The 13,204-nt window shown below is 35.4% G+C and overlaps 1 protein-coding gene across 1 annotated transcript; it reads left to right on the forward strand.

Annotated features, from left to right (window-relative positions):
- The first annotated feature begins 1,205 nt into the window (after positions 1–1,205).
- Positions 1,206–3,085, forward strand: LOC143626327 (LOB domain-containing protein 37-like). The gene is made up of 2 exons (XM_077096456.1): positions 1,206–1,389; positions 2,622–3,085. The coding sequence occupies exons 1-2, from the start codon at positions 1,206–1,208 to the stop codon at positions 3,083–3,085; spliced, it is 648 nt and encodes a 215-aa protein (XP_076952571.1).
- The last annotated feature ends 10,119 nt before the right edge of the window (positions 3,086–13,204 follow it).

Genomic DNA, 13,204 nt, shown 5'->3' on the forward strand with positions numbered 1-13,204 from the left:
CTCCTGTTTGATTAGGTTTTGCAATTCAAAGGACGTATCGACGCAACTTCTTGTCTGTTTGCCTTATGTATAGATATAATCACTACTATTTAAACTTCTGAATATAATTTAGTATAGTTAATATACGAATAAAGGATAACAACCCTGCGAATTTGGTCTAGTGATTAATTCGTTCGCCCTCCCCAGTGGAGATGCATGCCCGATACCCACTTGGGTCATTTCCATGGGCATCTTGGTGAACGGTAAAGGGACGAATCATAACTTTAATCCTGGGTTCGAACCCGATAGAGGGCGAGAGTTTACAGATTCCATCCAGTTCTCACGCATCACAGGATACGTTCTCATAACAGTCAACCAAGAAGTCAACCTTGACTATGATCCAGAAAAGAATAGCTTTACACATAAAATCACCTGACATGTAGAGTAGAGGTGCAAACGAGCCGAGCCGAGCCAAGCCCAAGCTCAACTTAGACCAGGCTCGAGCTTGGCTCGTTTAACTTACATAGAGCTCGACTAGGCTCTAGCACGGCTCGGTCGGGCTCGGCTCATTTACTATTTATTAATTATTTTTTGTATAATTATATTTATATATATATATATATATATATATATATTCTATTATAATTTATATACAAAATAATATATATTATTTAGTTACTTTTATTTATTTTTTCATAATATCATATATATTAATTAATAATTATTAAATACATATTTAAAAAATTATATAAATCACATACTCGTTTAGTCTCGCGAGCCGGCTCAACCTCGATAAATGAAACTCGAGCTCAGGCTCGGCCTTGTTTATCAAACGAGCTTATTTTTAAGCGTGACCTCAGGCCCGGGCTCAATTAATCTCCCCTTGATCAAGCTTTTTAACAAGCCGATCTCTATTAGCTCACAAGCAGCTCGCCTCATTGTTTCTTTGAATTCCATGACATGGATCTGACAAGGAAAGGAAACAGCATCAAACTATTACCCAATAAAATAATACAAGCGAATAGATAAGTCCGCGAAAACACGGAGCCGCTCTCACCCAATACTTTGGCATCCACCACACCCACTAACCCACCCCTTAACCCAACCACAGTTAACCTAACCTAACCTAACCCAACCATAGTTACCCCAGCCTCTACAAATCCACCATCTCCGCGGCTTCTTTTCTCCACCTCCGATCACTTTCCGGCACCACCACCACCACCACCATGAGTTGCAACGGATGTCGAGTTCTCCGTAAAGGATGCAACGAGTCATGCATTCTACGTCCGTGTTTGCAGTGGATTGATGCGCCTGAAGCTCAAGGCTACGCCACCGTGTTTGTTGCTAAGTTCTTTGGCCGTGCCGGACTCATGTCGTTCATCTCCGCCGTGCCGGAGAGTCAACGTCCATGTAATGTTTAATAAGTTCGATTTGACGTTGAATCGGTTTAGCTAGGGTTTGTAATTGATGAGATAGTTAGATTTTTAATTAATTCGTGAATTTATAACTTAATTAATTGATTAGATCTTAAGTTTTATATTTAGCTAGTTTTAAATTTTTGTATTTAGCTAGGGTTTGTAATTGATGCATCAGTTAAATTTTGCTACTTCTGATTCGAATTTTAACCCTTTTTTTACGATCTAACAGAAGTTGTTTTACTAATTTAGGTCTCTTGCGCCGATGCGGCTGCGTTTCTGAAAAGAGTTCAGCTTATCATGCACAGTGACTCAATGACGCTTAAGAGCGATAACTTTGTTTTTAGTAGGATCGGTTTTGCCATTCAAAAGGGGTAGTTGCGTAGCTTGTTGCCCGCTTACCTGCCTCTCTATTGTAATTGGATCCTTTTATTATAATCTACTAAATTGATAATTTCATAAAAGGATCCAGTTACAACCGTGGCAAATCTGACCCCCTAAAGTTACATGACTTTGGGTCGATATGTTACTATGCATGATTCGCTGAACTCTTTTGATTGCAATAGTTAGATTTAGCTAGTTTTGATTGAAATTGTTGACTAATTTATGAATTCATGATTAAGTTGAATTAGCTAGGGTTTGTAATTGATGCATTGGCTAAATTTTGCTACTTCTGATTCGAATTTTAACCTTTTCTTTTAACGACCTAACAGAAGTTTTACTATATAATTTCACAAAAGGATCCAATTATAATAGAGAGGCAGATAAGCGGGCAACAACCATGGCAAATCTGACCTTACTGAAATCAAAGTTACAGTTCTTCAGCGTCGATATATGTTACTATGCACCATCTGCTGAACTCTTTTGATTGCAATAGTTAGATTTAGCATGATTCAGTTTTTGATTTGAATTTTGAACTAAAACATGATTTATGACTAACTAGCTAGGGTTTGTGATTGATATGATGCTTAGATTTGGCTACTAAATTGAGTTAGCTAGTGTTTGTGATTGATGAGATTGTAAGATTTAGCTACTTTTGATTTGAATTTTAACCTATTTCATGATATTTATTACTTAATTGATTTAGCTAGGGTTTGTGATCGATTTGATTTCGATTAATCTACTTTTAATTTAACTTTGTTATCAGCTTGTTGTATGCTTGCGGTCTGTTTTGATGTAATCACTACTTTTCAGTTTAAAATTTTACCGATTCTTTTGCATCTGCAGCTCTTTTCCAATCACTGTTATTCGAAGCTGCCGGCCGGACCGTGAATCCGGTGACCGGAGCCGTCGGACTGTTATGGACCGGAAACTGGCACCTCTGTCAAGCAGCCGTTGAAACAGTGCTCCGAGGTGGCGCGTTACGACCAATCGCAGACCTAATCGACGGTTTTCCGATGATGTCGAAACTCGACGATTCGTCGGAAGTTGATCTGGTTGCACAGCCGAGATCAAAAATGCAGAAGCGCAGGCGAGCGGTTGAGCTGCCGGTGAATGTAACGGTAACGGAAGCTCACGATCTTGATCTGAATCTGAATCCGAGTTTTCCGGAAGTGAAACGACGGCAAGGAAGTCCGTCGATGAATTCGGATGAGTCGTCGGTGACTACTACGACGTGTTTAGGCGAGTATAATTATAATTATTACGCTCGCGAAGGAAGCGAATTGCAGCTGTTGAATCTGTTTAAATGATATATGAAGTGTTTTTGGCCGGAATTGGATTCTGTTGCGTTTTGTAGATCGCCGGTTCAGGATTTCCCTCCGGTTTATTTTGTAAGGAGGGAAAAATGAAAGTTTGCCGGTGATGACTTTTTGTTTGACTTGAGTTTTGAAACCGGAAAATAAGAAATTACTTTTTTGCGTATTAGCATCGGTTACTTTCTCTAAGGAAGGTTGTCGGTTTAACTATTCGAGTCACGTTCATGATAATAATGTTGTGTGTGAGCGGTTATTTGTTAATGAGTGTATCCAGATGACTAGGCTTTGGTAGTGGTTAGAAAAAAATTATAAGAATTAACTTTAGATAATTGTTGATGTTTGAACATTAAAATGCATAATTTATGTTGAATTAAGATCTTTTGTTGATTGTTATATATAAAAAAACACATAATTCAGTGATGTCTGAATAAGATAAAAGCAAGGGCTTTTTTGTATACTTACATCTAAATGAAAATCGGTCAATATGTTATTGATACTGAATGTGAAAGAGGTGGATGTCTGGTTCGTTTAAATTTAACCGATTCATTGAGTAACGATGATGTGAATGTGCAAACCTATCTCGATGCTAATGGTCATTATATTACAAAATGATTTTGTAAGACTAGTGGCGTTATTATTAATATAAAAAGTGGTCCTTGACAGACACAAGATGATGATTATATTTTTAACCGTGATAATTATTAATATAAAAATATGTTTTTTAAAAGGTTAATTTAAACTTTGTGAAGCCCTGTTTGATCTACTTGGGTAAATAGCCAACTCTAGAGGAAATATTCGACACATCTTTAGACTTTAGTTGATCAATGGGGAGAGTTAATGCACTTACAAATAACTTAACCCAAAAAAAATTGTTAAAGTGACTTATCTCTACTATATATAAAATACCAGTCAAGTACCTCTTAAATTTTAAGAGGTACAAATTGCATTGCATAAATTTCAACTCTTGATGCATATCTTAAAGTAGTTAAGCAGGCATAGTGGTCTTTTAGACAAACACATCCGGAGATTAAAATTTATAGTTACAATTTTCCCCCCTAATCTTTACTCAAGTTTTGAAAATTTTAATTAAACTAACAACTTTGCCCCCTCATCTTTGACCCCACACCTACAACACTTTATTTTCTTTTGATATCTTTTTAAAAAAATATTTTCAACAAATTCCAAATGCACCATTGCGATGTGCTTATTTTTGTCGACTTTTCGATATAAAATTTTTTCAAAACCGATGTATGGATTATAATGTACAAGTGAATGGAAAACGAATGTGTCCAAAATTCAACTAATGCACAACTGAGTTTTTGAGCGATGGTTTATTAGCGAACACCGACAGTTTTTCCTTCTCAAACTGCATATAACCAACCTATGACTTCTTCTCACTTACCCCTCAATCGCTCTGATCGGTGTTGGTGCTATGATTTAAATATGAGGAATCATGGTTTTCTTTAACGAATCATTGTGCTGCACCGGCATCTGAATTCAAGGTTTGATTTCGTATGTTCCTTATTATGCAATTCTTCTTGACTGGATCGGTTTTGGTATGAATTTGGTTGGTATTTGTTGATTTGGGGTGTTTTATGCAGAAGAGGTTATTAAAAGAAAATTAAGAAATTGGACCAAAAAGACCTCTTGTCTGTTTTTCGTTCTTCACATTTGTGATTTCATTTATGTAGGTTATGGATATAATATAATGCTACTGTATATTTTGTGTTTATGCAAATCTCAATTTGAATTCAAAGCATTGAAAATAAAACATGATACAAGCTAAACGTTACGTGATTTATTGAAAATACATTATCATATTGAAAATAAAACATGTTCATTTGATTTATTAGTGTTCACCATCTTAATAGTTTATTTGGTTTATTATTATTGGTACCCAATAAAGAAATCTACCTATTGTCAATGTGGCTTTGTTAATATACATGATTTTAGGGCTGAATTTGCTAAACATATTCCAACTTCAGACAATATAACATTTTTTTCTTGCCACATTTAATCATTATTCAATAAAAACAATTAGTTGTAAGCATACAAGTACGTTGCATTTAATCCAGGTACCCTGGCTGCAAAGACTCTTTCTTGTCATTTGACAACAAAAACCAACTTCAGTCTGAAAGACAGTTCACTAATTTTTTTCTCTTCTCATAACATTAATTTTTCTATATGTTTACTTTTTATATTTCAAACACTAAAAGATTCCAAAACTTCTCATATCAGTACTCCTACACCCGCTCACACATCCAACAAAAGTCTCAAGCATGCACTAATTATTTATTTTAGAATTTTATTTCTATTTACTAACATAATTTTCAATTAATTATTTTTTTTGTCTTGAATTATAGGCCATTTAAGGTTCCAAGTGTTAGCTGGGCGGATATCTCAAGTATATTAATTATTTCTTCTATAATTTTATTTATATTTTCTAGCAAAAGTTTCGATTATGTTCGAAATCTACTTTGCCATGTAGTAGAGTATCAGCTGCTACAACCTGCAAGGTTTTTTATTTGTAAATTTTTTTATTCAGCACCGTAGTTTATTATGATGGCAACAATGGGAATTTTGTCACGCCAATTTAGTATCATCATGCCATTGTATTTATATTTTGTGGCCTTATGTTTTGATGAAGATAGAGAAGATGATATATGTATATAATGTGGGATTTTTTATTAGCATCAGGAAGATTGGTGAAGATGATCCACTTTTGCAAAATGTAAGATCTCACTTTAATTTCACAGCATATTATTATTAGAAACATCAAATTTGTTTGAAGATGAGGCCAATTTGTGTGTGCTAGCTACTGATAGATTTGTATAAATGTGGCATACATACCATCTTTCCAATAGATTTTGCTGATGCACAGCAGCACAAATAGGTGTGACACACACACCTATTGTAGATTCTTTCGCATAAAATGATAGGGTAATTATGATCAGCTGTGATTTGATTTAACTTAAGTTGTGTGAGCTATACTTTGGTCGACTGTGATTTTGATTTAACTTATGTTTGCAGCTAGCTGTATATTCATAATTTAAAGGGAAAGGTTACGTGCATATATGTGAATTTTGTTAATGTCGTTACGCCTTGATCAGCTCTCACATAAACCTTGCCCATTCAATAACTTGTAGTGTTTTAAGCTAAATATTGAGTCCCTAATGCGTTATCTTCATCTTCTTGATTAAGTTACATTAAGCAAAAATGAAATTGAACTGCTAATTTTTATTCATTGCATGCTTTAAAGTATCTGATGGTTTATATGAAAAATCCAACTCATTGTTAATAATTAGCGTACTTTGCTTACTTTTTTCTTTTCTTTTTTGAATAGCTTACTGCAGTGGTTCTTTTAGCTATGAAAATTTGACAACCACATTATACACTGATTCTTAGGACAATTTACAAAAGCTCCAGAGATGCATCAAGAAGAATATGATGATCACCATGTTTATCATGATAATCACTGGCCAAATATTGAGGATCCACAAACTGTTAGTAGGCCCGAGCTTCATGGAGAGTTTGCTCTTTCCAGCCTCCAGGTCGGGTTGGTACAGTCCCGGGGGATCAACATGTTCTGCTCACTCTTATAGATTTGTTCGAAATTTCACGTTTTGTCAATTTCCTGTCTTTAAATTTGATGTTTCACATAGTTATTGATAACACATTCTATTAAATTATACATCATCCTCAACAACACCATTTATTTTAAACCCGAATAGATTTCAATAAATCTAAATAAACTAGATTCATTGTCAAACTTCTATAAAAATTCATTACAAATCAAGTTTAGAAGAAAAATTATAATAAGACAAAATAGTTGGTAGTTAATAAATATAAAGATAAGGATAAGAAATAAGATGTGGGAGTCTTTTAGAAAATGTGAGACAAATTTAGAGAGATGTGTTTTTAGTTAAATTATTTTATATGGATAAAGATAATGAATAAAATGCGAATGCTCTTAGATGATAAATTAATTGTCTGTGACTGAATTCGAAGTTGAACATCCATTTTTACATTGTTATATATCGTTATATATAATTCACTAAATGCAATGATTGTATAAAGAAAATTATAATTACCCTCTCGTGCCCTTAACGTAAAAACTAAGCTTTGCAAAGTGGGCGGGTTAAGTTGTTTAACGAGCCTAACCGATGCCGACAAATTCTGTCGTGTTCCCGCCGCAAAGCGCGGGTTACCTACTAGTCAAATGTGTACTTGCAACCACAACGTATCCAAAATAATACAACCTCACAAAAATGAGTGATTTATATCCTTGCATTTCACTCGGCTTAATTCTTGGCAACTAGTGAGGCACACGCCGAGAATAAAGTTTCATGTTTCTTACAAAAATGTGAAAATAACAGTGTTACAATACAAATTAAATATTGGGAATAACATTTTTTCTAATAGCGTTTGGAACTATTCCAATATTCAAGAAAGTCTTCTCGAGACAGGATGTCAATCGTTTATATTGATTTTGACGGTCAAGGCATGACTCACCAAAGAATACCTTAAGAAGGAAACCCACCATTATGGTAAAACTCCCTTAAGTCAGGTTTTGAACCTGAGACCATAAGATACCAAACCTTAGTCATCACATTCATGTCATTGAATCAGATGACTAATTACAATAATACAATATCATAAAACCTTTCTCTCAATTAAATGTGTTGTAAGATCAAACCAATTGTATTTTTTTCCCGTTAGATATTAAATATTCAGTTGTCTTAAATATACCATTTAACTCACCGTATTTGTTGGATGATGATTGATGACCTCGGTTTGAGTAGCAAGCTTATTAGTAGCCGCACCAGTTATCATCTGACTTTTTAAGACTTCTACGTCTATTCTTAAATTACCTTCTTTTTTTTTTGCCACGAGACTTGAACACTATTCATTTAGAAAGAACATTATCCAACATCTTGATATCGCAAGATCAAAGACCCTTCGATCATAAGAGTTTGTATGTTCAATTGTTTTAAGTATCAACACTTCCTGTTCCATTATGGTTCAAGCATACATTTAAAATGTTATTAGTAGTGGTCTTAATTCAAAACTAAAACAGATAAACTTTAGCTTTACAATTTTCAAAACACTCAACTGTATGCATATTGAAGATAAAGATGATGTGATTGTAAATTATCATTATCATTATCATTATCATTATCATATAAATATCATTTGTCAATCAAATATATACAATAATCTAGATAAAGATGATGTGATTGTAACTAATCTTGAAATATATGTAATATTGAACTTTTTATATTTATATACAAAGAATATGTTGTTAATATTCAAGGTTAGGGACCAAACTTTGTACACTTATATTTAGGCTACATGGGCATGTAGAAGACGGCTATTGGTAGGTTGCAAGAGCCATGTTTATACAAATTACAAATTATTATATTTAGCACTCAAAAAGACCCCCAAATAAGTTATTGGTTGCTTACTAGCACTTTTTTTTTATTTGCCTTTTTATTATTTAAAGATTTACATGTTGGATCAAAATAATTGTTATATCATAACAGCATTATATATATTTTTTAAACGGCAACTTTCTTGTATTTAAACTATCACACTTCTTAAATTTGAAGATCTCGTTGCCCTACTCGGGTCACTGTGCCGTTGTGCTGCCACAAGAGCAGAACTCTCTGATGTAACACACGGCAGGACGAAACCCTGGTGAGCTTGATGTTACCTTTTCATTTTTTTAAATAAGTTTTATGTTAAAATAATAATGGATCCCTTTGCGGGCCTTGTTATTTTTATATAACATATCACCATACTCGAATGAAGGTTTATAAATAGTGAACTTAACTTTTCTGATACAATATAATACGCTTCTTATCAAGGAGTGTTTCAATTCAGTAACTTACATCCTTGACTACTTGTTATATGTGCTAGTAAATCGTTAAAAGTAAAAAACAATAGAATCATATAAACAAAAGTAAATTTGGCCGTTTAGCAAGTTTGAATGTTTAAAGGGTCAATCCACACTCTAGTTTTGTATTCTTGACGATCAATATTTTAAACTTGAAAACTGACCGAATAAACTTTATTTTTTTAGAAAATGTATTTGCGCACGTGCATATTATATTTATGAAGCATCTTTATCTTTTTAAAAGTTTCATACCAAAAACTTAAAAGGTAAAAGGAATCATCACCTATTATTTTAGGCTTTACCCACAAATATTCCTTTTTTTAAAATGAATTACCTTTTTATGGATAGAGAAGTCAAAATGTACATGTTTTGGGCAGCTTTACACACAATTACATACCATAAAATTAAATAGTGAAAAAGTTAATTAAATGATTTCCCACAAATAGTTTTATGGTTTTCAAAACAATACATAGCTTAAGACCTTTTAAAGAATTGAGGATACTAGTTTACAACCAAACCATAGTGGATTGCAAGTTGCTAAAAAAAAGGAAAAAGATGATGTAACTATACAATAATTAATTGGTGTCAAAATTTGTTGGAAGTATCATGATGAGAGAGTGATTGCTCCTTTTAATCCGTTTTGTTGCTTTACTTGAAAGCAAACATCACAGCATGTTAGCAAATCTAAATGAATGCATAGACGGTTTAGCCCATACAGCTAAATCGAATTATGTGAACCTTTTATGAAATTCTAGAGTAGTTGAAACCTTACGAATGTATGATTTCTATTGCATAGTTGTGTCATGTTCAATAATTTTGAGACTTCTGATTTAAAGGACACACACATGTAATACTCTCACACAGCCGTACGGGTATACGACTTGAAAATGCCATCTGATCGAAGTGTAGTTTTGAAAAGGCACAATTATGTGCTTATATTTAGACAGTCGTGTGGCATACTTTTAATATCTCATTTTCTAGCTTTAAGCATAACACTATTATGTAATGAAAAGCTAAGCGTCCAAGAACCCTTAAAAATTACATGGTGTAATTTTTAAGTATGTAACACGAGTAAAAAGTAAAGAGCTTCTAAAAAAATTAAAAAAATGAAAAGATCAAATGTCACTCCTGAAGTTTGAAGCCAAAATCTTTAATTTATAGACTGACACATTACACTAAAGTATCTGGTCTCATTAGGGGTGTTTGGTATAGAGAATGGAAAAGGAGAGAAAATAGAAATGGAAATGAAATTATAGAGAAAGAGAATTGGTATGAAGAATGAGAATCATTTCTCTTGTTTGGTACACGAGAAAATAAACAGAGAACTCTACCATACCCAACCCCACCTCCACCCAACCTGACACCACTCACCACCGCAGCCCCACCACCACCAGCACCACCACCACAACACCACCACCACAGCCCCACCACCACCACAGCCCCACCACCACCACAGCCCTTTCTTCAACCACAGCCCACCACCACCGGCTGCCGCCACCAAATCCCCTTCTTCAACCACAGTACACAAGAAATTAAAAAGATTCAAATTTTTGGAACATAAGATATAGAAAAAGGAGGCTCAGATCTGTTATCACTGCCTCTTTGGAGATTTTGTGGTGGTGGTTGTGGTGGCGATGATGATGATGATAATCAGAAGCCACCTGCGACCACCGCCGATTTCCACCACCACTGTCACCCACCTGCGACAATCACCCGACCATCTGAAAACCCTAACCTACCACGAACCACCACTTGAAACCCTAATCTCCGTTCACCCGTACCACCTGCAACCTACAATCGGTTACCATCTCTGTGTTCACCACTGCGAACGGCGGAGACGGGGTGGTGGTTGCAGACTTGGAGACGAGGTGACGGTTGCATACTTGGAGACGAGGTGGTGGCCGGAGACGGGGTGGTGGCCGGAGACGAGGTGGTGACATGCTATGAGGAGGCTGCTGAGAAATGGATTTCTCTTTGTTTTAAAGAGAAATGGAATTCTCTAGTTTTAGAGAAATAGAAAGAGAAATAGAAATGAAAAGTGGAAAACAAACAAAAAAAATATTTCTAATTCCATTTCTCCCCAATCAAATCCCTCTACCAAACACCCCCAAACAGCTAGTTGGTAAGCTTTTGTTTTATTGTTTTAAATAAATTAATATATAAAATATAAAAAACTTCTTTACAAATATGCTCTAGGGAGAGCGGGCTTGGCCCTCCCTCCGGGCCACCCCTATAAGAAGCACATGGCTTTGTGTTGCCCTAGAGACCATAGCTTTGGTCATTTCAACTTTTTGCTTAGAATTTCACAACCACCTCATACAATATACAAAACCTCTTTGTATTTTTTTTAAGAAAATGAATTGTGAATGCTCTAAGCAAACCTAAAGTTTACATAGCCATGCAAGTAACAAATGCATTTGCCTCTTCCTAATGAACTACTAGTTTTCAAGTCCTCAATAAGGATCATTGATAACAACAAAATCTTTGCCTAAGATATCTATGTGAAACTCTCACAACCATATAAAAGCATGTCCTCACATTCATGAATCTAACTAAATCGTATTTTGGTCGTACAGAGTAAACACCATTTGCAATTCAAATGCTTCCAATTTAGTCATATGTGGTATAACCAAGCAGTGGCGGATCTTGAGCATCTAGTATGAATGGGCCGAAAGTCACAACAACCAAATTTTGGTTCCTACTTCTAAGTTTCGGGTCAGCAATCCGGTTCGGGTCGGGTCAAACAATAATTCCAAACCCTAACCTACCAAATTGAAAGAAATACAAAATGGTGAAATGCGAATTACCATACCCGGTCTCTGCTTGCTTTTGTTGACTATTTCGATTAATCAAATTCACTCCCATACGAGTTCCGAACCTCAGGCCTCAGCAGACAATAACAGTGCCCAATTAATAAATCGATTTCACATCCAAACGATTTCATCAATTCACTTGCTTGCTTCTCATCTTCTGTTTTGACTTCTATGCCGAACCTCATAAGTTAGTAAGTCACACAACGGCCATCGCACAACGGAACCTCCGCTTGTTGTTGTGTTCGAACATCAACCATATGTTAGGGTTGGATTTTGGGCTTAATGCTTATTTTTTTGTTTAAAATTTATTTGGGCTTGCGGTTGGTTTTATGAAGTTTTATTTCTTAGCATTCATTTCTTTATCTTAACGTTTATTTCGTAAACGATTTTTCATTTTTGGCTTTAAATAAACTTCACATTTATAAAAATTCGAGGCTGGCCCTGATTCAAATAATATGGATGGGTCGGACTCAAATAACTTGGCTGGGCCATACTCAATACATATATATATTTTCTTGATTTTTCTGGAAGAAGGATACTACCGAGCGAAAAACATGGTGTGTAACATCCCGAAATTTCAAAGTGATATTAATTATATTACTTACTAATAGAGGGAAAGTTTACTCGGGTTGTCAGGAAATAAATAATAGAGTAGGAGTTGGTATGAGTCGGGCTAGTATTGGATTAATGGAGACGGGTTAAATGAGAATGGGCCTTAGGTCCATGGGATTTCAGGGATATAAATATCCCCTAAACCCAAAAATATCTTCATTTCCTTACTTTCTACACACACACTCCAAAAACACACACACCATCTACACCGCCGCCGGGCCGAGGAGAGGAACGGGCAGATCCGAGAGAGAGAGAGAGCGATTAGTGTGTTAACAAGTTAACCGAGATCCAAACAAGCTCAAAAAGGTATGATTCTTGATCTTTGAAGTTTAAAGATCCAAGCTTTTTAGTGTATAAGCGACCGAAAATGGTCGGGAAGCGTAGTGGGTGATATTGAACCATAGCAAGGGTGTTAAAATCGCTCAAAATGCTGGACAGAAACCGAACAGCGGCTGATCTGGACAACTTCGCCTGCAACTGGGCAACTTCGCCTTCAAAGCGATGAACTTCGCCTGCAAGCTAAGTTCGCCTGATGAACTTCGCCTGCAAGCTAAGTTCGCCTGATGGCAACTTCGCTGTAAAGTTAAGTTCGCCTAACTGGTAACTTCGCCTGAGGCCAAGTTCGCGTGATGACAACTTCGCCTGAAGCCAAGTTCGCCTGATGGCAACTTCGCTGTAAAGCTAAGTTCGCCTAAGGTTAACTTCGCCTAGAGCTAAGTTCGCCCGAGGGTTAACTTCGCCTAAAGTCAAGTTCGTTTAGAAAATAAATTAAAAATCTAATGAAAAATGTGT

This window comes from Bidens hawaiensis, unplaced genomic scaffold, assembly GCF_021521415.1.
Source record: "Bidens hawaiensis isolate Kalapana, Puna unplaced genomic scaffold, B.hawaiensis_p1.1 tig00004357_1, whole genome shotgun sequence".
NCBI lineage: Eukaryota > Viridiplantae > Streptophyta > Magnoliopsida > Asterales > Asteraceae > Bidens > Bidens hawaiensis.